This window comes from Cebidichthys violaceus, unplaced genomic scaffold, assembly GCF_023349555.1.
Source record: "Cebidichthys violaceus isolate CVI_PGR_0920_01 unplaced genomic scaffold, fCebVio1.0.p SCAF_76, whole genome shotgun sequence".
Classification (NCBI taxonomy): domain Eukaryota; kingdom Metazoa; phylum Chordata; class Actinopteri; order Perciformes; family Stichaeidae; genus Cebidichthys; species Cebidichthys violaceus.
Genome location: NW_027176960.1, coordinates 224,700 through 246,155, shown reverse-complemented (window position 1 = coordinate 246,155; position 21,456 = coordinate 224,700). Strand labels below are relative to the sequence as shown.

The window sequence follows — 21,456 nt, the reverse complement described above, 5'->3', positions numbered from 1 at the left end:
CAGCTGAGTTCATAGAAGTGTGTGGGTGTGTCTTTGTATCATGAAGTGTTGATGAGCGTCTCTCTCGGCTTCAACAGGTTGAATTAAAATGAGTTGTGGTCAAAATGTTGCTGGATTATCTTCATGTTTAAATGATGAACATGAATCTATAAGAGCTTTGTGTGTGAAGGTTTCTGTTCCAGACTGTGAGGAACAACAACACAGTTCAACATCAGCTGCTTAGAGGTAACGTAAACAGCTCATAATTAGGGCTCAAGCACTAGTGGGAGCGGAGGACCTATTGTTCTTCTAATGTTTATTATTATTATTATCGTACGTGTTTCATTGCAAAAAAAAGGTGCTTGAGTGTTAGAGAAATTCACTCGAAGCCGATGTAAAAGTAACAATCACAGGACATTTATTCTTGCAAGAAGGAGACAGGGTTGTACACATACGAGGTAATGTGCCAAGACTGCTCAGAGTTTCACTTCCAAGCCACCAGGTTAAATAGTCGTAAACCTGCATACACACAAGTCACAAGACGGCCCAAGACAGGCTCCCTTAACATATCAAACAGGCTTTACATCAACACGTGAAAGAGGACATGGGGAGAATGCGCTTGCTTTTCCCCCACGGCATGTTAATTCCCGCAGAATGTGACCACCTGCCCTTCCTAAGTGTCAACCGGTCAAACCACATGTAGCAGGGCCTTGTGTGCAGACCATATCTTCGATATCAAATAGGAGAAAGATAATTAGCCTTTAAATTTTCCTCCAACATTGAGATACTGGTAAGAGGTTCAAATTTGGCACGCAAGGCAGTCAGGGCAAAAATTGCAGTGTGATTGGGGCGTTCAGGTATGAAAAATTGGCTCGATAGCGCCCCCTATTGAGTAGCCCCAACATTGGGTTTCACCTAGCTGTATGAAATTTGGTAGTTATGTGTAACATGATGGGATGTACAAAAAAAAATCCTCTTGGAAGTATGCCCTAAACCAAACATGAAGTTGGCCATTTTGAATTTTATGACGTTTTTTGACCATTTCAAGGCGCCGTACTTTAACAAACTCCTCCTACAGATTTGACCCGATTGCCTTCAGATTTGGTCAGTATGCTCTTGAGACCTTGGCAGTGAAAAGTTACTCAAAGATCAAAAAGTTATGAACTATGTGTCCGTGGCGTGGCGGCAAAAAAACACCATTCGCCATGAAACAGGAAGTTGTTGTAACTCGGCCATACATTATCTAATCTGCTCCATATTTCTCATATGTCATAACATCCTGACCTTGTAGACATCTGTATGACAATTTAGAATCATAGTAATAGCGCCACCTAGTGGCAACAGGAAGTTATAGGTTTTGTACTTTGACATCCTGCTCCTCACAGATTATTCCGATCCCTCTAAAGTTTTGTCAGAAAAGCCTTAAGACATTGATAATGCTTCATCGTGAAGATTGTAAGAAGTTGTCGAAGGGCGGCAACGTGGCGGCTCGGCGAACTTTGATCCTTCGCCATGAACGAATAAACTGATGTAACCCAACTCCGCATCATCAGATCTTTACCAGATTTCACGTGTTTGATTAGACTCCAGGCCTGAAGACATGTGCAGGCCAATTTTGAGTCATAGTCATAGCGCCACCTACTGGTAACAGGAAGTTAAAAGTCTTTATACTTTGGCTTGTTTCTCTTAGTAGGTAAATCAGATCAACATCAAATTAGTGCCACACAAATGTAAGAAGTTCATAATGCCAGTTCTCTAAGCTTTTGATGTTTCCTGGAATGCCGTGGCGACGCAGTCTTCGCAGTGAAAAATGAAGGTGCTTTTGAGGGGCTAAAAACGTTCGAAACAGCCAAACTTGCCACATAGATGTAAAGCCCAAAATGTAGTTATCTGATATGATATTAATGCTTCCGAGTGGCAATTCGGCTCAATAGCGCCCCCTACAAAATTTTACGAAGCAGCCCTCGCAGTACATTTGACCTAGATGGACAACATTTGGTGGGCACATGTATCACATGCGGACTTAAATAAAAGTTTCTTGGGTCCATGCTCTAAACCCAACTGGAAGTCGGCCATTTTGAGTTTTGTATCAATTTCATGAGTAGTTTTTGCCATTTCCAGGCGCTGTACTTTAACAAACTCCTCCTAGGAAATAAATCGGATCAACTTCAAATTTGTCTAAAGACCTTTGTGATGAAAAGTTAACAAAAGTTTGTTGTTTCGTGAAAGTCCGTTGTCGTAGCGACGCATTCTTCACCATGAAAAACAAAGGTGTTTTTGAGGGGCTAAAAATGCTCGAAACAGAACCAAACTTGGTACACACATTTAAAATCCTGAATGTAGTTATCTGATGTGATTTTATTGCTTCAGAGTTGTAAGTCAGCTCAATAGCGCCCCCTACAATATTTTGATGAAGCAGCCCTTGAAGTACGTTTGACTTAGATGTACAAAATTTGTGGTCCATATAGAAAAAACAAAAGTAAACTAAACGCCAAAAGGAGGGTTAGGGTTAGATGTGGGCAATGGTTGTTTTTTGTGTTTAAAGAAAAAAACTTTGAATCTATATATTTGTCATTTTTAAAACATGTTTAATACCAAGAACATAACAATCTGAACTCATTCGCAAACAATGAATGTGTTCAGTTTTCTATTTTATCTCAACCGTCCAAATCCTCTTTGATAAATGTGCATTTACCAGCATGTCCTCACTACTACCACAGGTCAGTGGGTAAAGTCTTCCCGAGGACCGCTACGAGACCTGGAACCAGCTTCAGTCTCATTAAAGTGAAGGACAGACTCACAGACATTTTGTCTCATGGGGTCCACGTGGAAGATGAATCCTTCGCCACATGAGGAAACACCTGAAACAGGGTCACATCCCTTTTTTCACTTCCTCAAAAGTCAGTGAGCATAAATCACGCGTGTGTTGTCTGCAGAGCGTCTACGCAACAGCGGGGATGAAATACTGCAGCGACACATCTTCATGCAGCAGGATCAGGTGGACGACCCTCTCATGGACGATGTCTGAGGGGACGAGAGCAAAATATGACTTAACCAGTGATGGAACATATCGAACAAATATTTCATTCAAGTAGAACAAACGAAACAAAACAAACATCAAATACATGTTTCAGTGCTGGATGAGGAGCTGTGGGAGGACTTACTGCACATGGCCTTGCTGGGGTTGACCTGCTGTCCCACGAGGAACTGCTGCAGCTTCCTGATGTCCACCCGGGCCTGGACCATGGCCTCTGGGTCCCTGCTCTGAGACGGACCACCATCCTGGGAGGCGTCATCGCCTGGAGGGACAGGAAGCAGAGAAGGAAGGAAGGAGGGAAAGAGGGAGGCATGCTTTTTTGACAGTTCAATGTTGTAAAAACTTGTTTTGACGTCAAACTCTGCGTCTACGCTGCCATCAGTTCCCATTCCTAGTCCCCATTCACGCTCACAGTGGCAATGCTAACGTGCTAACGTTTAGCACTTATAATATTCACCATCTTAGTGTCACATGTTAGAATTATTTGCTGATTATTACTTTTGCAGGTATTTGTTCATAAATCAAAGTATTTGACCAAATAAAACGCATGAAAAGTCAGAGGATGATCAAACTGGTTACAATTCATCCTCTGGGGACCATGAACGTCTGAACCAACGTTAACAGAAAACCATCAGTTTAGACATTTCACTTACAACTGAACCTCTAAAAGGAAAAGTCAGTGGGTTCAATCCTCTGAGGACCATGAACGTCTACAGTAAACTGGACCAAAGTGGTTATAATTTATCCTCTGGGGACCATGAACTGGACCAAAAGTGTTGAACTGAGTGACAAATAGCTGGCATGTTTATAAAAACAGGTGACGGTAACGTTGTTTTTACCCCAAGGAGGGTTTCCCAGGTCTTTGAAGTGAGTGGTGACAGAAACCAGATCCGTCTCGATCTTCAGGTTCATCTCTCCGTTCAGGTTGGCCTCCATCACCTGACACACACACACACACACACACACACACACACACACACATTAATCTACATGAACTGAACTTTACGTTGGCTTACACTCGTGTTTAGAAGGATAACTTCATAAAATGTGCGTATTATTGTAACCATCAGTAAAAACAACATTTTACTGAACAAGTTAAAAGCTGAGATAAAGCTGCTCAAACACCAGCAGCTCTTCTCACAAAGAAAACAATTCAAATATGAATTTATCAATAGAAGGACGAGGATCTGTTTGGCATTTAAATGACAGGAGAACAGGTCATTGTTGCTGTAATCAGTTTAAATGATCCACATACTAAACTAAAATCAGTCCACCTCCACCAGAGACAGGCTTTAAATGAAATGCAGGTAATCAAATAAAGACACAAAGTGACTTCACTAACATTCACTCACTTCTCCTGGTGACTCACTTCCTCACTATATCAAAAAACAACGTTTCTACTCTTCTTCATTTTCAATCGATATGGATCTGGGGTTGTAGTTTTAGAGACGTTTGGAGGAATGTGATCCTACCAGGAAGTTGGAGAGGTTCTTCATTCTGTCCACGACGTTCTTCATCGTCTTCAGAGGTGGCAGGTAGATGCTCACCTGTTGGGGGGACGGGGGACGGACAAAACAGCGACACGACTTCAGCGCTGCACTTTTAGATAAGGGACAAATAACAATGACGTGTTTGATCAAGTGTGCGTCACTCACGTCGAAGTCTGGCATGCTGGGTTCTTTGAATTCGTGCCAGAGCCTCCGGGGGATGACGTCTACCGGGACGTCGTGAGTGACGACTCGACTGATGCTGGACATGGTGGGCTGGACGGGACAATCGCTCCGTTAGGTCGACAAAAAGCTCAACACTTCACTTTACCTTCAGTCTACCTGTGGAGCGCACTGGGCCGTTTGATTCGGTACGTTTGTCTTTAGTTTGTTTATTTAATCTTTCTATTGAAGTCCATTTCCACTTTGTCAAATTAAACAATCTTTACTTTTAGTTTTGTACTAAATACGATTAAATAAATAAATAGTGAACAGGTTTCATTAAGATGCTCTACAATTGACATCCTGTCTGTCTGTCTGTCTGTCTGTCTGTCTGTCTCACCAGCTCGGCGGCGATGGTGAGACAGGCGCAGTGCTTCTTGGTCAGTTTCACTTTGACGGCCTTGGCGCTCTGGACCGTCTTCAGGGCTCTGGACAGGTTCTCCGGCGTCACCTCCAGGCAGATCTCATTGTCCTCAGAGGAGACGCCCTCCATCTGGTACTCGTCGAAGAAGTTGGCCTGCAGGGAGGGAAGGAAGGAATGAATGAATGAAGGAAGCACACACAGATGAGCAGCTGGAGGAATAGGTGAAACTGAACCTCACTCTCACCTGGGACAGTTCGCACCACATGCCGACGCCTCCGTTGGCGACTTTCCCGGACAGAACGAAGAACAGGTTGTCTGGAGTCAGCCTCAGGACGCACATCTTCGTCAGCTTGGAGATGGTGGTGACGACTCCTGGTGAGGACGAGGAGGAGCAAAGTAAAAACACGACACGTGATGATGACCAGCTGTTCTTCTTCTTCTTCAATAGGAACTCTTCTGACTGTCTTATCTACATGTGAAGTGATTCAAACTTCCCCAAAGTGTCACATGACAGAATCCTGATGAAACAAAGAAACACAGTTTTCACCAAATTCAAAAACGACAGAATTATAGAGCTGCAAATATATATTGTTTTAAAACAACGTAAATTCCCCATTTTTAATCTCATGTTCACACAACACAACACAGAGAAGAGCAGCAAGTCACACTTTATACAATTATTTGATATACAATTGGCATTAATTCAATTGTTTTCTTGAAAATTATATATATATATATATATATATATATATATATATATATATATATATATATATAGTGTTAGTGTGTGTGTGTAATAATTAGTAATCATCTCAGGACTGAATCACTACAGATAAACAACACGTTTCAATCCTCATTTAAAGTATATTTTATTATATTTCATTATATGTCAGAATGTAAAGTGAGCCGAACAGAACACTGTCTCGTACACGTCACAACACTTTCAGACGTGTTTGAATAAAATGTCTCGTGATCTTGTTTTTGACTTCTTCTGCAGAGAAACGTGAGTTTCCGGGCGGAAGTCCGGTGACAGCTAACCGGTTAGCATCGTTAGCTCTAAAGAGACTTACGGGTAAAGTGGTTGAGACACGCGACGTCGACGATCTTCCCTCGAAACTTCATGATGAGTTGTGACGCAGTGGCACGAGGACTTCATCGGAGCTTCACGCGGAGTGTTTTTTAAAGCGCACCGCGTCTTTGGTCCGTCCGCTTCTGAGGTCCGACGGAAACAGTTCCGGTGGATTTTGACGGCCAGTCAGCAGAAACAGCATTTTGATTAATTTAGATAGAACCAAATAAAAACAATGGAATGTAGTTTAGACATAAATAAATATGAATCTTAATACATATTAAATATTCACACCAGAGTGGAAAGTAAAAAAAAAAAATCAAAACATGGAAGTATCAAAAGTATAAAATGAAATATTCTTTCACAACAGCGTGAGCGTGAAGAATTAGAAGTATTTCTGTGGGACAAATGAAACAAAAGAAGTTTTTATGCTGAGTGGGACGAACTGGACCCCCCTCTGGGCGTGGTCTCATGAACGCGCGTCAGAGGAGGAGGTGAAGCCGGCCGCGCGCTCCCGTTTAACAGACGCTCATCCAGCAGCACGAGGACCGACAGAAAGATCAGAGCAGCGGAGAGGAAGACCGACAGGAGCAGCAACGATGAGAGAGATAGTCCACATCCAGGCCGGGCAGTGCGGGAACCAGATCGGGACCAAGGTAGACCCGAACCTCCTCAGTCTCATGTGTGTCAGTCCAAATCATAGTTTGAATAAACATAAAATAAACATGCAAACCATCAGAACGTTGTTGCTGAAATGAGTCTAAAGTAAAGACATGTTTACTGTGTCTGAATGTTTCACTTTAAACAGCTTCACAATGTGTTGAATGAGATGATTTAACATCCTTAAACTACTAAAGGTTCACTAAAGGGGACATATCGACCCAGACGCACTCCTGTTATAATACTCAATATAACAATAGCTTATTAGTTTGAAGCACAACTTTAATAAGAACATTGCATCATAACTATCTCATATTGAGATTTAGATAAACTCTGTATTTAAACCATTCTGGTCTGTATTGGATCAATATCCACCATGAAGGCCAGTTATTAAAGGAGCAATATCCAACATTCAGATCATTGGTGTCTCATCAGTAACTATCATCTCTGTAAAGATCTAGAGTGAAGTCTACCTCCCTCTTCTCTGCCTTTTAGTGCACGTGAGCGTGTCCTTTAGTGCACGTGAGCGTGTCCTTTAGTGCACGTGAGCATGATTTGATGTGGTTTAATGGCAAACGTGATTCAACCTCCGGTTCTTTAAAGTTCTTCAGAGCTTCATGAGTTAAACCTGCATTCTCTCTAGTGTCCAGCAGGGGGCGACTCCTCTGGTTGTATAGAAGTCTAGTCTAAAATGACTCTACTTCTCTCTTGATTTATTCCCTCAGTAAACATTGTAAACATGAGTTTATGGTCTCAATCTCTAGTTTACAGTCTTCTTCAATACAGCATGATGTTCATTTAGTACATTATGCTCCATTTAGAGTCAAACAGACCAGAAAGAGGGGATGATTTAGGGGTGGGGCTACACGCTGATTGACAGGTCTCTACCAGTCACTCCTCCTCAGTCCAGATGTGGTCACTTCCTGTTCACTGGTTGCAAAAACAACAACAATTAAACAGACTTCTTCTTCTTCTTCTGCGGTGACTCGGTCAGTTTTGGGAGGTGATCAGCGACGAGCACGGCATCGACCCGGCGGGGAACTATGTGGGCGACTCGACTCTTCAGCTGGACAGAGTCAACGTCTACTACAACGAGGCGTCCTGTAAGTACGAAAGACCAGTAGAGACTAGTAGAGACCTGTAGAGACCAGTAAAGACCAGTAAAGACCAGTAGAGACCAGTAGAGACCTGTAGAGACCAGTAAAGACCTGTAGAGACTAGTAGATGATAGACTTTATTTCAGACTCGGGGTCCAGAGAGACATATACATAGTAGAGACCTTTAGAGACCTGTAGAGACCTGTAGAGACCAGTAAAGACCTGTAGAGACCTGTAGAGACCAGTAAAGACCAGTAGAGACCAAACAATTTCAATAAATATTCATTAAATATTCAATGAATGTTTCTACATCCATCTAGCCACTCGTAGAAGAAGTAGCTCTCTGTCTAATGAGGCAGACTGAGGTTCAGCACAGTCAGGAAGTATTTAAACAAACATGTGATGCGTTCGTGGACCGTCTGATTCGTAGGTTAAGCGTCGACTCCTCTCTGTTTGCGCAGCACATAAATACGTCCCCCGGGCTGTGTTGGTTGACCTGGAACCAGGAACCATGGACAGCGTACGCTCCGGAGCCTTCGGACAACTCTTCAGACCGGACAACTTCATCTTTGGTAACAATCTGCTTTTATTCATCAGATTCATTCAGTTTGTTCGTTTGTTCAGTGTTGTTCATGTGAAAAGACTTGTTTACCTAAAAGTCCAATAACAACCTTCAGCTGGACTCATTATGACAATTATTATAATATATAAAATGTGTTGTCATTCGTCATTATGAGCACAGAAATAATTTCACTTCTTTGTCAACAATTTAATTTAATTAGTTTACAAAACTACTTAATTAAGTAGTAGATTAGGTTTCTCCGTTAATAATTTAAAATCTGTTTTACAACAAAACTTTTATTAGCATTTAACGTTAGCTTACTTCGTTAACATTAGCTTTCTTCGTTAACATTTAACGTTAGATTTCTGTTTGGTGCTGATTAAGTAGTGAACAGAAAATGTGCTGCAAAACCAAAACCAAGAGCTGAAATATTTCTCTGCGGACTCGTCGCTTTCAGATACCTTGTGTGGTTACAGAGGACGGAGCAGCATTAAATCTGTAAACAGACTGAGAGGACTCTAGCGTTTGTTTAATAAACTGATGTCTCAGTAGGACAAGAAGCAGGACGCTTGTGGTCGACTCTGTCATCACTGAGAAAGAGGGTCCGCCAGTCGAGTGTGTGCGTCCGCACATTCCCATCTGTTGTGGCGATCGTTTCACATTTCACAGATGGATTTTTCTCTGTGCCGATTGGTTGTCTGCAGGTCAGACAGGTGCTGGGAACAACTGGGCCAAAGGTCACTACACAGAGGGGGCGGAGCTCGTGGACTCGGTCCTGGACATCGTGAGGAAGGAGTGTGAGCACTGCGACTGTCTCCAGGTGAAGAGGACTTGTTAGTTTCTTATGTGTCCCAGGTAGAGCTGCTTAGGAGGCAGAAACAGTCTCACTGGTTGCTTTGAAGAAGCATTTTCTTTAATATGTGTAGGTGTCTTAAAGGACAAGAGACTTGAGTCTCAGTGGCCTTAATACCCCTGCTCATAACTTTGTGATTAATTATAAATTTGTTTTCAGAATATCCACCAAAACCCACAATATAAAGAGAAATGGTGAGGGTCTCTGGGAGGACAATGTCCCAGAGGACGAAGCCTGTTGAGTTGTCCAGCACTTTCATTTTACTTAGAGTAGTTCTTGTGAGTATCGACCCTCCAAACTACGTTGGTGCAGACCAAAACTCATAGAGCATCAAAAACTGTCCACTTCTGACAGCTGGCATCAAATGTCTGGTCAGATTTCTTCAGATTTTAACCAAGAAAATTTACCAAATATAGATTTTTCATTTCTTTAAGACAAAGTCTGGCTGCTTCTATTCAGACGATATTTAACAGTATTTAAAAGTATCTGGTCAGCAAAAAAAAAACAGTAATCTAAAGCTCGACTAGCATGAGGTCATGCACATCTCACTGAAAGCGTAAATATCTGAAGTCAAGCCTGACCGCCCGTCTACATATCCGTCATCTTTCTCCACACTGTTTGCTGTAATCCTGCCGGCAGGGTTTCCAGCTGACTCACTCTCTGGGAGGAGGGACCGGTTCGGGCATGGGCACCCTGCTGATCAGCAAGATCCGGGAGGAGTACCCCGACCGGATCATGAACACCTTCAGCGTCATGCCCTCACCTAAGGTATCATGTACTTGGTATCTCTCTTGTTTTGCTTTCATTGATTCTTCTCTTCAAACATAAACCACACCTTTTTCTTGTGGTGAAGCGGCACTACGATGTATTTCAACACACGGACCAAACCTTTTCTGGAACCCTTTCACTTAACATCTGATCTCCTTTTGACCTGTCAGGTGTCGGACACCGTGGTGGAGCCGTACAACGCCACCCTGTCCGTCCACCAGCTGGTTGAAAACACAGACGAGACCTACTGCATCGACAACGAGGCCCTTTACGACATCTGCTTCCGCACTCTCAAGCTCACGACGCCCACCTACGGCGACCTCAACCACCTGGTGTCGGCCACCATGAGCGGCGTGACGACCTCGCTGCGTTTCCCCGGGCAGCTCAACGCAGATCTCCGCAAGCTGGCCGTCAACATGGTGCCGTTCCCCAGACTCCACTTCTTCATGCCGGGCTTCGCTCCTCTGACGGCGCGGGGAAGCCAGCAGTACCGAGCGCTCACCGTCCCCGAGCTCACCCAGCAGATGTTCGACGCCAGAAACATGATGGCGGCCTGCGACCCTCGCCACGGACGATACCTGACCGTCGCCACCATCTTCCGCGGACCCATGTCTATGAAGGAGGTGGACGAGCAGATGCTGAACGTCCAGAACAAGAACAGCAGCTACTTCGTGGAGTGGATCCCCAACAACGTGAAGGTGGCGGTCTGCGACATCGCCCCCCGGGGGCTCAAGATGGCCGCCACCTTCATCGGCAACAGCACGGCCATCCAGGAGCTGTTCAAGCGGATCTCGGAGCAGTTCTCGGCCATGTTCCGCCGAAAGGCTTTCCTGCACTGGTTCACGGGCGAGGGCATGGACGAGATGGAGTTCACGGAGGCGGAGAGCAACATGAACGACCTGGTGTCCGAGTACCAGCAGTACCAGGAGGCCACCGCCAACGACGGCGAGGAGAACTTTGAGGATGAGGAGGACGAGATCGTCGAGTAAGGAGTCGAACATGTCCGGTAAAACTCCTGAGAGAACACTGGTAGAGTGATTCTGGGACGTCAGAGTAAAAGCATTCATACAAGGACTCACTTTGAGTTCAGACAATCAACTCTATCAGTAAATTATAAAGTAAAAACATGGAACATTTGCCTCAGAATCAAATATTAAATCATTAAAATTAATACTTTCTGCGTTACTCTAGTACTGCGTTACTCTGGTACTGCGTTACTTTGGTACTGCGTTACTTTAGTAGGGCGTTACTTTAGTAGTGCATTACTTTAGTACTGCGTTACTTAGGTACTTTGTTTTGAGACTAAAGTGAACAGTAATGTTGGCTGACTTTAGATTCCTCTGTTAGACAGGAACACAATCATCTGTAGATTGATTTGTTTGTTCGTATGGCTCAAAGTGTCCAAAGTATTCAGTCAGCTGAAAGCTTTGAGTAAAGGGTAAATGCAGGAGCAGTGTTGAGGTCTCTGGTTCAGGACCTGAACTCCCGTCCCTGTCCTCACACAACACCACCTCGGACACGTTAATCTCCCTCGTCCAGCGCCGTGTGTGAGAGTTGATTTCCCAGCAGTTCTGTTTGTGTTGTGGATTACGTGGAGAGCAGCAGCAGCCGTCTGACATGAAAACGCTGGGCTCATGTCTGTCGCTGTGAGCTGATGTCTGTGTACCTCTGCAACACACGAGGTATTCACATATATCTATATACATCTATATATCTATATAGATATATAGATGTGTATATATATATATCAATTCGAGCAGTTGTATTGTTGCTTCATGTATGTTGAAGTGAGGTCCTCACTTTGTCTCAGGGTTAGAAATAGTTTCAGGGTTTGGCCGCTGGAATGTTTTATGCCAGCTGCTGTCTCGGTTAGAAGCCAGAAGGGGACAGAAATAATTCTCAACTGTTTTTTTAAGCACAAATCTTTTGTTGGACTGAATACGTTTCAGGAGTTGATCTGGAGCTCTCACGTAGATCTTCAGTAGCAGCAGATCAGAGTATGAAGTCCTCTAGAGGCTGCACACTTCATAACAGCTAGAGATGTACGGTGCTTTTATTCATGATAATAGTGTAATGTAACAGTGTTTCAACTGTTTAACCTCCAACAGGAGCTGGAATGCAGAGCGGCAGTTTGACGAGCCAATCGGAGGGCAGGAAGACGACTTAAGCCCAATCGATTAACGGCAGGGGCGGGTCGTGTAATTAAATCCTGCAACGTGAACGTTTTCTAAAAAAGTCTGTTGTGTGAATTAAGAAGTAGCATCTGTGTTTAACAAAAGTAACATTACATCACATGTAACATGTTTACAATTTAAATCTAATTTGAAACACATTTACTGTTTTTATGAGCAAATGGATCCAAACGTCACCTCAACCGGACAGAACCTTTCCTCATTCATTCTCTGTAAATGGATTAAAGATGAATTCTGCTTTGTTTCAGGACAATTGATCTCTTTTCTCCTCATTAATGAATAAACTGGTGTTTATTACTTTGTGTTGTAAACTAAAAGAATAAAGATTTACTTTCACTCACATTAACTCTGACGTTCATGATGAAAGGTTTTCTTGTCAGTGAATCTTTAATGACTCGTTCCTGCTGAAGAACTTGGTTCATTGGGACCTCTAGTGGTCAGAGGTAGAAACTACAACGAAGAGAGAGTCGGAGAACGAGCGACGCTGAAAACCTTCACACAGGAAATACGTTGAGTTAACTAAACTGTTTTCATTCACTCAACTTAATACTCAGTGATACACAGGTTTTATTTAAGTTGAGTCAACTGAGCTGTTTTAAGAGGTACTTATTGTACTTTATACTGTACTACATCTCAGAGGTACATATTGTACTTTATACTGTACTACATCTCAGAGGTACATATTGTACTTTATACTGTACTACATCTCAGAGGTACATATTGCACTTATTACTGTACTACATATCAGAGGTACATATTGTACTTTTTACTGTACTACATCTCAGAGGTAAATATTGTACTTTTTACTGTACTACAACTTAGAGGTACAAAAAAATAGAAATACTAAATAGTGCAATCAAAACTTTTTTCTGTCTTCATTGTTAATCTTTCTCTTCATCACGTTCTTGTTTAACTCTTCTTCTTTTCTCAATTTTTGTCTTCCGATCTTTCTCTCCCCTCTCGTCCTCCTCATCTTCATCATTTACTGTAATTGTCGTGTGCAGCCACCAGGAGGAGCTGCAGGACAAACTATTTAACAGCCTGACTGAGCGCCCTGATAAACATTTTACTATAATAACCATGGAAGGACTTTATAGATGTTTAGCCTCTTTTTGTAGTTGTTTTGTGGTTGTCTACTTTCTTTATGTTGTATTTTGAAGTTGTTTTTTGTCTATTTGTAGACATTTTGTGTCACTTTGTAGTCTTTTTGAATCTCTTTTGAGTCATTGTTTCATCTATTTGTTGTTGTTTTGTGTCTCTTTATATATATATATGTGTTTTTTTGCATCTTTTGTAGGTGAAAGCTCAGGGCCCCCCTGACACTTTAAGGGCCCCTGAGCTTGTACCAGGTCGGCATGTACAGTAATCCATCCATGCCAATAATTGAATATAAGTCTACATATAAGAAGACTCTGACTTTATGCACTAATGCATTCAGCCAGTGTTTCAAGGGCAGTGTGTGTGTGTGTGTGTGTGTGTGTGTGTGTGTGTGTGCAAATGCATGCATGTATTCCAATGAATAATAGATCCACATCTTGGCTTCTTCTTTCCTACAAAACCTCAAATGGAAAATCTTGGAGACATTTGCAAAGCCAGCAACTTTTTGAATATGTGTTTTAGTCAATTAACGTACCGTTGAGATAAGTAGCCGCCCCTAACGAGCGACCTCACATAATTGGCTGCGGCTAACGAGGAGGCTGTGATTAGCGGCCGCCTGTAACTCAGATGAGTGGATAATGTTAACGAGAATACTGCTCTGTGATCGACTGCCAAAGCGCTACGGAGACGGGCTCGCCGCACGCCAGATGGGTTAATTGGCAATTACAGGGACAAAAAAAGTGCTTTGCTTCGAGTGTTTTATTGAATATTCAGAGAGGCTGCTGGTCGTTTCTAGAAAGCCGACTGACGTTCTGTCTCTACTTTCACTTTGCTTCTGTCACCAAAACAGAGACAGACTTTCTCTCCGTCTTCTGGCTTCAACCTTAGTCTTTCCCTCTGTTCCTTTTACATAAAACGTACCGATTGCAGCAGGCTAATATATTAGAAAGAGCTTATATTCTCTGCTACCAGAGACTCATAACATGGTGGTGTTAGCAAGCTAAATAACTGAAGGCTGGCTACTTAGCTTTGCTAACTCCGCCATGCTTTTGTGCAACACTGGTTACAGAAAATGATCCGAACAAAGTTGTTACTGATCCGTTGATAGCAATGTTCTTAATTACGCTGTGACAAGAGAGTGTGAATGAAGCATCTACGTTGTTTATACTCATTTAGTGGCTGACTAGTTAGCTAGCTGGCTAATTCTATCATTCTTTCATAGCAACGTCACACTGATTACAGGAAATGCGAGCTTAGTAGGCAGCTCTGGAGATGGACTAGCTAGCTAGCTAACGAGATGGACAAGCTAGCTAGCTAACTAGCTCTGGAGATGGAGACGCTAGCTAGCTAACTAGCTCTGTAGATGGAGAAGCTAGCTAACTAGATGGACAAGCTAGCTAGCTAACTAGCCATCTCTGGAGATGGACAAGCTAGCTAGCTAATTAGCTCTGGAGACAGAGAAGCTAGCTAGCTAACTAGATGGACAAGCTAGCTAGCTAACTAGCCAACTCTAGAGACGGAGAAGCGAGGTAGCTAGGTAAAGGTCGGCTAATATTCTCCTGTTGGTTAATGTTAAGTTTCTAAAGTAACATGCTGAACATACTGAGAGAAACTCATTTTCTTGAACCATTCTAAAAAAACAAGCCAACAAATCTTGCTAGCCAGCGTTAGCACATCATCATGTTTACTGACAGAAAAGGAGTTCAATTAACTGATTTAGATAATGTGGATAAACTGATGGTTTACATTTTCGCTTAAACAGTTCATACAAGCTTATATCCTCTCTCTCTCTCTCTCTATATATATATATACTGTATATATATATATATATATATATATATATATATATATATATATATATATATATCTACGGATGTTTGTTCTTTTAGTTTCACTGCTGCTCGGACTGAAAAAGACAAGTCTGTGATTTATAGACTGTGAACTCTCTGTCACCTTTGTTTTTTTTGTTCTTTTGGATTAATGTCTGCAATCTTCACGCTGACAGAAGGCAGTGAGGCCAAACAGAAAGAGACGAGACAAGAATACAGAAACAATGAGAGGCCAGCTGGTGAAGATGGTGGAGCATTTAGCAGAGAAAGAGGTGGAGGAGACCAAAAACAGAGGTAAAAAAGAGAGAATACTGGAATTTTGGCCCCAAATTAGTCGCCGCGGAATAATGAAACTTCACCAGCTGATTACTGGCGTTAAGACATGTTTGTATTACAAGTTTTTATGAAAATGTTATGTTTAAATATGTAAATGAGGCTTATCTAATGGTAACTTTTGGTGAATTTAGTAGAAATCTACACACACAAATGTACAAAATAGTAAAATAAATGTTTTCTTTCCTCTAGTCTGAAAGAAGACGAGTTAATGGAAGAAAAATAGAACAAAATCTGTAAATTAATCAGAACATGAAACATTATGTTTTTGTCTCCCATTAACCTACAAAGGTCTGTGGCCTTATGGGTAATGCTGTTCGTTAAAGTCGGCTAAAACACAAAAATTAGACTAAGTTTTTAGTTTCCCTCGGTATCCGAACATCGTCCGGCGCTCGTTGTGGAGTTGTTCTGCCCTCTAGTGGCCACACATCACTGAACACAGCTTTAATCTGGTCTACCATCACTCACACACCAGAGCATTTTAAACAACGCCCCCCCCCCCCCCCCGAGCACTGACTGGCCTTTCTTTATGTTTGCACAACTTTATTGGCATTTTTACAAATAGGGCAATTACCGACATGCCCTGGGCCTCTGAGCTGTTTTTATTGGAGCGCTTACCATGTATGGCACGGGAGCGGGGGGGGAATAAAAGGAAAGTGAGATAAATGGGTTGAGAGCTTTTAATTTGGCGAGACTTTGTGAAGCTGCATGTGGGGACTGAACCTCAGTGAGAATTAACTCAGAGATTTGCTGCCGTGGTAACGGGGTAAAGGGGGGGAGGAGGGGTACAGTAAGAAAGGGGTGAGGAGAGGGTGAAGGGGAGGAGGGGGGGGGGGATTCTCTCCAGTTTGAGAGGAGGGACGCCAGAGGAGCCGCCTCCGTTCTCCCTGAAGACGAACACACACACACACACACACACACACACACACACACACACACGCGCGCACACACACACACACACACACACACACACACACACACACACACACACACACACACAAACACAGATTTGGTAGGAAAGGAAAAGCTGGGAGTGCAGCAGACTGAAGAGAGGAAGGAAGAGGAATGGGGCTGAACGAACAAGCCTGAGCACACACACTCTCTCTCACACACTCTCTCTCACACACACACATACTTCCTTTGCCAGGCAGTTAGACGTAGAGCGAGCGAGGCAGCAGAAGCAGCAGCGTGAGGAGAAACCAGAGCTGCAGGAACACCAGACGTCTGCTGGAGCCGCCTGAGAGTCCTGAATCAGGGTTTACTGGACCCTGAGAGTCCTGCATCAGGGTTTACTGGACCTTGGAGATAGCCTCCTGATGAAAAAGTCTTTCCAGTTTTTTTTCTTCCCAGAGCATCTTTTACAGACGGAGACCTGCTCCTCCTGCTGCTCCTCCTGCAGACAGCAGCTCACGTCTGTAACTACCTGCAGACCTGGTGACGGTCTTCTCTTCATCTGAACAGCTTTCAAGGAGTCAAACGTTTGACTACAGAAGGACCCTCGAGTTGCAGGATTACAGACGGTCTCTTCCTCCACGATGGAAGAGACGTTCAGTCATCTGGACTTTGCAGACAAACTTCCAACGATCTTTTGACGGTTTTATGATTTCATGAAAGAGAAGTCAGCTGGATGTGGACACCTGCTCCCAGCTATTCAGTGGGATATTTAATCATTGCCTCGAGGAAGAAGAAGTGAAGCATTCAGTGAGCTGAACGTTCATCACTTCTGAAGAAGGAGACAGGATCACTAAGCCCGTTCATGGCTTTACTTCTAGTGAGTAGTTCACATTTCAGAGATGCAGGTCGGCCTCTCAGGGACTCGGACTGTGAACCCGTGAGGAGGTAAAAGGAGACACTGAAGAGGTCCCTGCAGGATTTGACTCGTAGCTCCAGAGACCGGCTTCAGAAACCACTTAGAGGACTCGGTGAGTGAAACGGCCGGCCGGCTCCCTCGTAGGAGATCTGGAGGTTATTTTTGGCACCTGTTGCATCTGAGCGAGTGACAACAGCTTCTGTCTGGTGTGACTCTAAGAGCTGCTGGAGAATCTCTTGAAGCATAATTCTGTGTCTCTGCACCGAAAAGTACAAGTTTAGATTCTACGATCCTAGATATTACTTCATAATTATATTTAATAACTAATCTGCAACAGTAAACATGTTTAAAAGGAAACCGAGTGATGAAGAAATGATCTGTCAGATCACAGAAACCTTTATACTCAGTTTAATGTTCTTTGACAATTTATGTTGTTTGTCTGCAGGATTACAGGAAAACTACTGGCCAGATATTTACTAAATATATATATATATATATATATATATATATATATATATTAAATGTAAAAATATACATATTTATTAAATATAAATATATTTATTAAATATAAAATTTATATATTTATTAAATGTAATTTTTTTTTTTTTTTTCACTTAGAAACAGCCCTGGAGGAGGTCTGGCTCTTCTAATCCTGCAGCATTATGAAACTTCTCCGTGGTTGTGTTCAGAGACAGGTCCTGGTTTACATTACAGTCATTTAGCTCTTTTATCCAAAGCAACTTACAATTGAGTATCTATCTACACACCGTAGGCACAGATACGGGATACATTTTGGGGTTAAGTGTCTTGCTCAAGGACACATTGACATGAGACTAGCGGAGCAGGAGCCGGGGATTGAACCTCTGACCCTCTGATTGAAAGGCGGCCCTGCTCTCCACCACGGTCACCCACGGTTTGACTTGAGACAGAACGTGTTTGTACAAAGACCTCCACCCTGTGAGCCCCAGTGTGCCTCACTAAAGTACTCACTCAAACTCAGTGCTCCGAAACTGTGAGCTCAGACAACCAGCAGCTGATAATGTGGTTTTATCTCCACCACACACACTCACATCAACCGTCTGCCGGGTTTCTTCCCCCGTTTAGGATTCCAAGAGCTGGTTTTGTTCATCTGGATCTCTGAGGAGTCTCTAAATCGACTTCTGGCAAGTCTGCTTGTGTTTTTCCAGTTGGTGGTTTGGATGCTGCAGAGAGAAGAACCACAGCCCACCAGGAATCTGTAATGAGGAACCATCCCTCTACTGGTCCGATGTAGACCGGCAGAGAGAGAGGAACCATCCCTCTACTGGTCCAATGTAGACCAGCAGAGAGAGCGGAACCATCCCTCTACTGGTCCGATGTAGACCGGCAGAGAGAGAGGAACCATCCCTCTACTGGTCCAATGTAGACCAGCAGAGAAAGAGGAACCATCCCTCTACTGGTCCGACGTAGACTGGCAGAGAGAGGAACCATCCCTCTACTGGTTCCATGTAGACCAGCAGAGAGAGAGGAACCATCCCTCTACTGGTCCGACGTAGACCGGCAGAGAGAGAGGAACCATCCGTCTACTGGTCCGACGTAGACCGGCAGAGAGAGGAACCATCCCTCTACTGGTCCGACGTAGACCGGCAGAGAGAGAGGAACCATCTCTCTACTGGTCTGACGTAGACCGGCAGAGAGAGGAACCATCCCTCTACCGGTCCGATGTAGACCATCAGAGAGAGAGGAACCATCCGTCTACTGGTCCGATGTAGACCGGCAGAGAGAGAGGAACCATCCCTCTACTGGTCCGACGTAGACCGGCAGAGAGACAGGAACCATCCCTCTACTACTCCGACATAGACTGGCAGAGAGAGGAACCATCCCTCTACTGGTCCGATGTAGACCGGCAGAGAGGGGGGGAACCATCTCTTTACTGGTCCGATGTAGACCAGCAGAAAGAGAGGAACCATCCCTCTACTGGTCCGATGTAGACCGGCAGAGAGAGAGGAACCATCCCTCTACTGGTCCGATGTAGACCGGCAGAAAGAGAGGAACCATCTCTCTACTGGTCCGATGTAGACCGGCAGAAAGAGAGGAACCATCTCTCTACTGTTCCGATGTAGACCGGCAGAAAGAGAGGAACCATCTCTCTACTGGTCCGATGTAGACCGGCAGAAAGAGAGGAACCATCTCTCTACTGGTCCGATGTAGACTGGCAGAGAGAGAGGAACCATCTCTCTACTGGTCCGATGGAGAGCGGCAGAGAGAGAGGAACCATCTCTCTAGTGGTCCGATGTAGACCAGCAGAAAGAGAGGAACCATCTCTCTACTGGTCCGATGTAGACCGGCAGAGAGAGAGAGGAACCATCTCTCTACTGGTCCGACGTAGACCAGTAGAGGGGATGAAACCAGCCGGGGTCTCTCTGTGAGATACTGACTCTGATGATTAGCAGAAACCAGAGTGTCTCTCCTCTTCTAAATGAGTTCTGTTAGTCCAACACTGAGTCAGAGACCTTCACACTTCACAGAGTTTCAAAGTAAAACTCAAAACGATTTCACAACTTTGAAGTTTTCAGTTCGTTGCTCATCAGAGTTCCTCAGAGTGTTGATTGCTGTTTTTAATGATGACTCTTGTTGTGACATCGGTCCTCTGTGTCTGTCTTCACAGGACGTTTGTTCCTTCACTCTTTAAGGAACTCTTCCTCCAGAATCTCTCTCCGTCCCTGTGAATGACTTCAGGAGGATTTTTCTCTTTTTTTGTCCGAGCTGGAAGACGAGACAACCGCAGACGAGAGGACGACATCGCAGGGAAGTCTGCTGCCAGTGTGAGAGAGTGCACGAGAGAGTGCACGAGAGAGTGTGTGTGTGTGTGTGTGTGTGTGTGCAGCTGCATGCTCATCACCCGGCTTCTGAGTTATTTCCTGTTGCTCAACACTCGCTCAGTCGGATGTGAAAAAGAACACATTTCCGAATGAAGAAACTGAATTTTCCAAGTATTTCTGGTGGAGAAGATGGAGGTCGCCGGGCTCTGATTGGATGATTACAGGCCGCTCTCTTCTTCTGCTGCTTTATTTCTTTACTTGTGTCCTGAATTATTTGGGCTTTTCTGTGTTTTCTGAGGACACAGAAGTCCGTTTGAGGAGAAACAGGCCTTGATGAAGTCCATATTTTTTGGGATTCAACCTTAACGGGCTGCAGAGCATCATGGGAGATATGGAGGCACGATGAAAACCTGGTTCCTGCAAACAAATGTCCTCTTTTTAAACTGAAAATCACCAAATAATCATGTAAGAAACAGAAGGTTTTGATCTGCGTGGGATTATTGAGCTTTTTCCACATAAATAACACTTTGTCTTGAGGCTACAGATTTAGTTTTTTTGGTCTAAATATTATAAACATTTCAGAATCTGGAGCTGTGAAGCGTCCGTCTCTAGTCGGACCCCCTCGGACCCCCTCGGTGCAGACATGCTCCCTGGAGGACTGGTGTCGGGTGGAGCGGGTCGCAGCGGCGGGCTGTGCCTGCTCCGGTGGCTCGGTCTCAGGCTGTGGTCCCGGCGGGGGACCCTGGTGTTCGCTCTGCTCTGGTTCGGCTCCTGGTTGTTCCTCAACGGTCTGGTTCTGGTCCACAGAAGCATCCTGTCCGACTACTGCACCGATGACAAGAGCAAAAGGATCCTGCAGAGGCTGGTGAGTGAGACCTTTATTCCTCCGGAGGCTGTGAAGGGAAGACGAACACGCTTCAGTTCAGTTCACAAGCTTCTCCTCTCTGAAGAAGTTAATCAACAAAAACAACAAAGATAGACTTTAAAGTATGAATCTCACCTTTGTGTCGCTTGTGAACGAAGTAGTCGTCTCTCGTTGATTCGTGGACGTTTTGAAGCCTTTAGTTCGGCGTTTGGTCGTCGCCATCTTGTTTTTTGGCACCCAGTGAACAGGAAGTGACCATATGTGGACTGAGGAGTGACGTAGAGACGCACACACAGTAACGAGCTCGTTACTGCACCCTGTTTAGTTGAATGTTCGTCTGGTTTAACTTCCTCACCACAGGTCATGTGAACTGTACGAGCTCTTCACGTCACGTCAGTGTTTATCTTATTCATACGTTGTCTTGTTGAAT

At 43.9% G+C, this 21,456-nt stretch overlaps 3 protein-coding genes and 1 long non-coding RNA gene across 7 annotated transcripts in view; 3 read left to right on the top strand and 1 right to left on the bottom strand.

The window, feature by feature from the left end:
- The first annotated feature begins 32 nt into the window (after positions 1–32).
- Positions 33–6,063, top strand: LOC137892195 (uncharacterized). Its single transcript, XR_011105399.1, has 3 exons — positions 33–225; positions 2,700–4,874; positions 5,069–6,063. It is a non-coding gene; the product is annotated as an uncharacterized lncRNA (long non-coding RNA).
- On the bottom strand, positions 2,547–6,288 carry hus1 (HUS1 checkpoint clamp component). The gene is made up of 8 exons (XM_068737176.1): positions 6,160–6,288; positions 5,334–5,461; positions 5,066–5,242; positions 4,672–4,779; positions 4,489–4,563; positions 3,856–3,955; positions 3,144–3,278; positions 2,547–3,003 (listed from the first exon to the last, which is right to left on the bottom strand). Exons 1-8 carry the CDS (start codon positions 6,209–6,211, stop codon positions 2,921–2,923), a joined length of 858 nt encoding a protein of 285 aa, XP_068593277.1. The 5' UTR covers positions 6,212–6,288; the 3' UTR covers positions 2,547–2,920.
- A 196-nt stretch (positions 6,289–6,484) lies between these two features.
- On the top strand, positions 6,485–12,609 carry tubb6 (tubulin, beta 6 class V). Of its 2 annotated transcripts, none has more exons than XM_068737170.1 (7): positions 6,485–6,814; positions 7,813–7,921; positions 8,377–8,487; positions 9,182–9,297; positions 9,970–10,098; positions 10,269–11,083; positions 12,207–12,609. In XM_068737170.1, exons 1-7 carry the CDS (start codon positions 6,587–6,589, stop codon positions 12,277–12,279), a joined length of 1,581 nt encoding a protein of 526 aa, XP_068593271.1. In that variant the 5' UTR covers positions 6,485–6,586; the 3' UTR covers positions 12,280–12,609. The 2 variants fall into 2 exon arrangements, with proteins under 2 accessions (XP_068593271.1, XP_068593272.1); XM_068737171.1 differs by having other exon boundaries at positions 10,269–11,104; positions 12,207–12,294.
- A 3,839-nt stretch (positions 12,610–16,448) lies between these two features.
- Positions 16,449–21,456, top strand: part of dipk1c (divergent protein kinase domain 1C) — a 29,417-nt gene continuing 24,409 nt past the window's right edge. Inside the window, exons 1-4 of one of the 3 annotated variants that reach the window (XM_068737174.1) lie at positions 16,449–17,472; positions 17,985–18,055; positions 20,008–20,626; positions 20,744–21,026. In XM_068737174.1, the coding sequence (XP_068593275.1) occupies positions 20,805–21,026 (222 nt within the window). In that variant the 5' untranslated portion in view covers positions 16,449–17,472; positions 17,985–18,055; positions 20,008–20,626; positions 20,744–20,804. Of the gene's footprint in view, positions 17,473–17,978; positions 18,056–20,007; positions 20,627–20,743; positions 21,027–21,456 lie in introns of all 3 variants that reach the window. The other 2 variants (XM_068737173.1, XM_068737172.1) reach the window with 2 other exon arrangements.

Excerpts from the sequence above, each read along its gene's own strand:
- tubb6 (XM_068737170.1), top strand. The coding sequence starts at position 6,587 with ATGCTGAGTGGGACGAACTGGACCCCCCTCTGGGCGTGGTCTCATGAA. Across the intron at positions 6,815-7,812 it reads GGAACCAGATCGGGACCAAG|TTTTGGGAGGTGATCAGCGA; the intron begins GTAGACCCGAAC and ends TGACTCGGTCAG. Across the intron at positions 8,488-9,181 it reads ACCGGACAACTTCATCTTTG|GTCAGACAGGTGCTGGGAAC; the intron begins GTAACAATCTGC and ends GGTTGTCTGCAG.
- hus1 (XM_068737176.1), bottom strand. The coding sequence starts at position 6,211 with ATGAAGTTTCGAGGGAAGATCGTCGACGTCGCGTGTCTCAACCACTTT. Across the intron at positions 5,462-6,159 it reads GTGTCTCAACCACTTTACCC|GAGTCGTCACCACCATCTCC; the intron begins GTAAGTCTCTTT and ends CGTCCTCACCAG. Across the intron at positions 3,004-3,143 it reads CCCCAGCAAGGCCATGTGCA|ACATCGTCCATGAGAGGGTC; the intron begins GTAAGTCCTCCC and ends TCGTCCCCTCAG.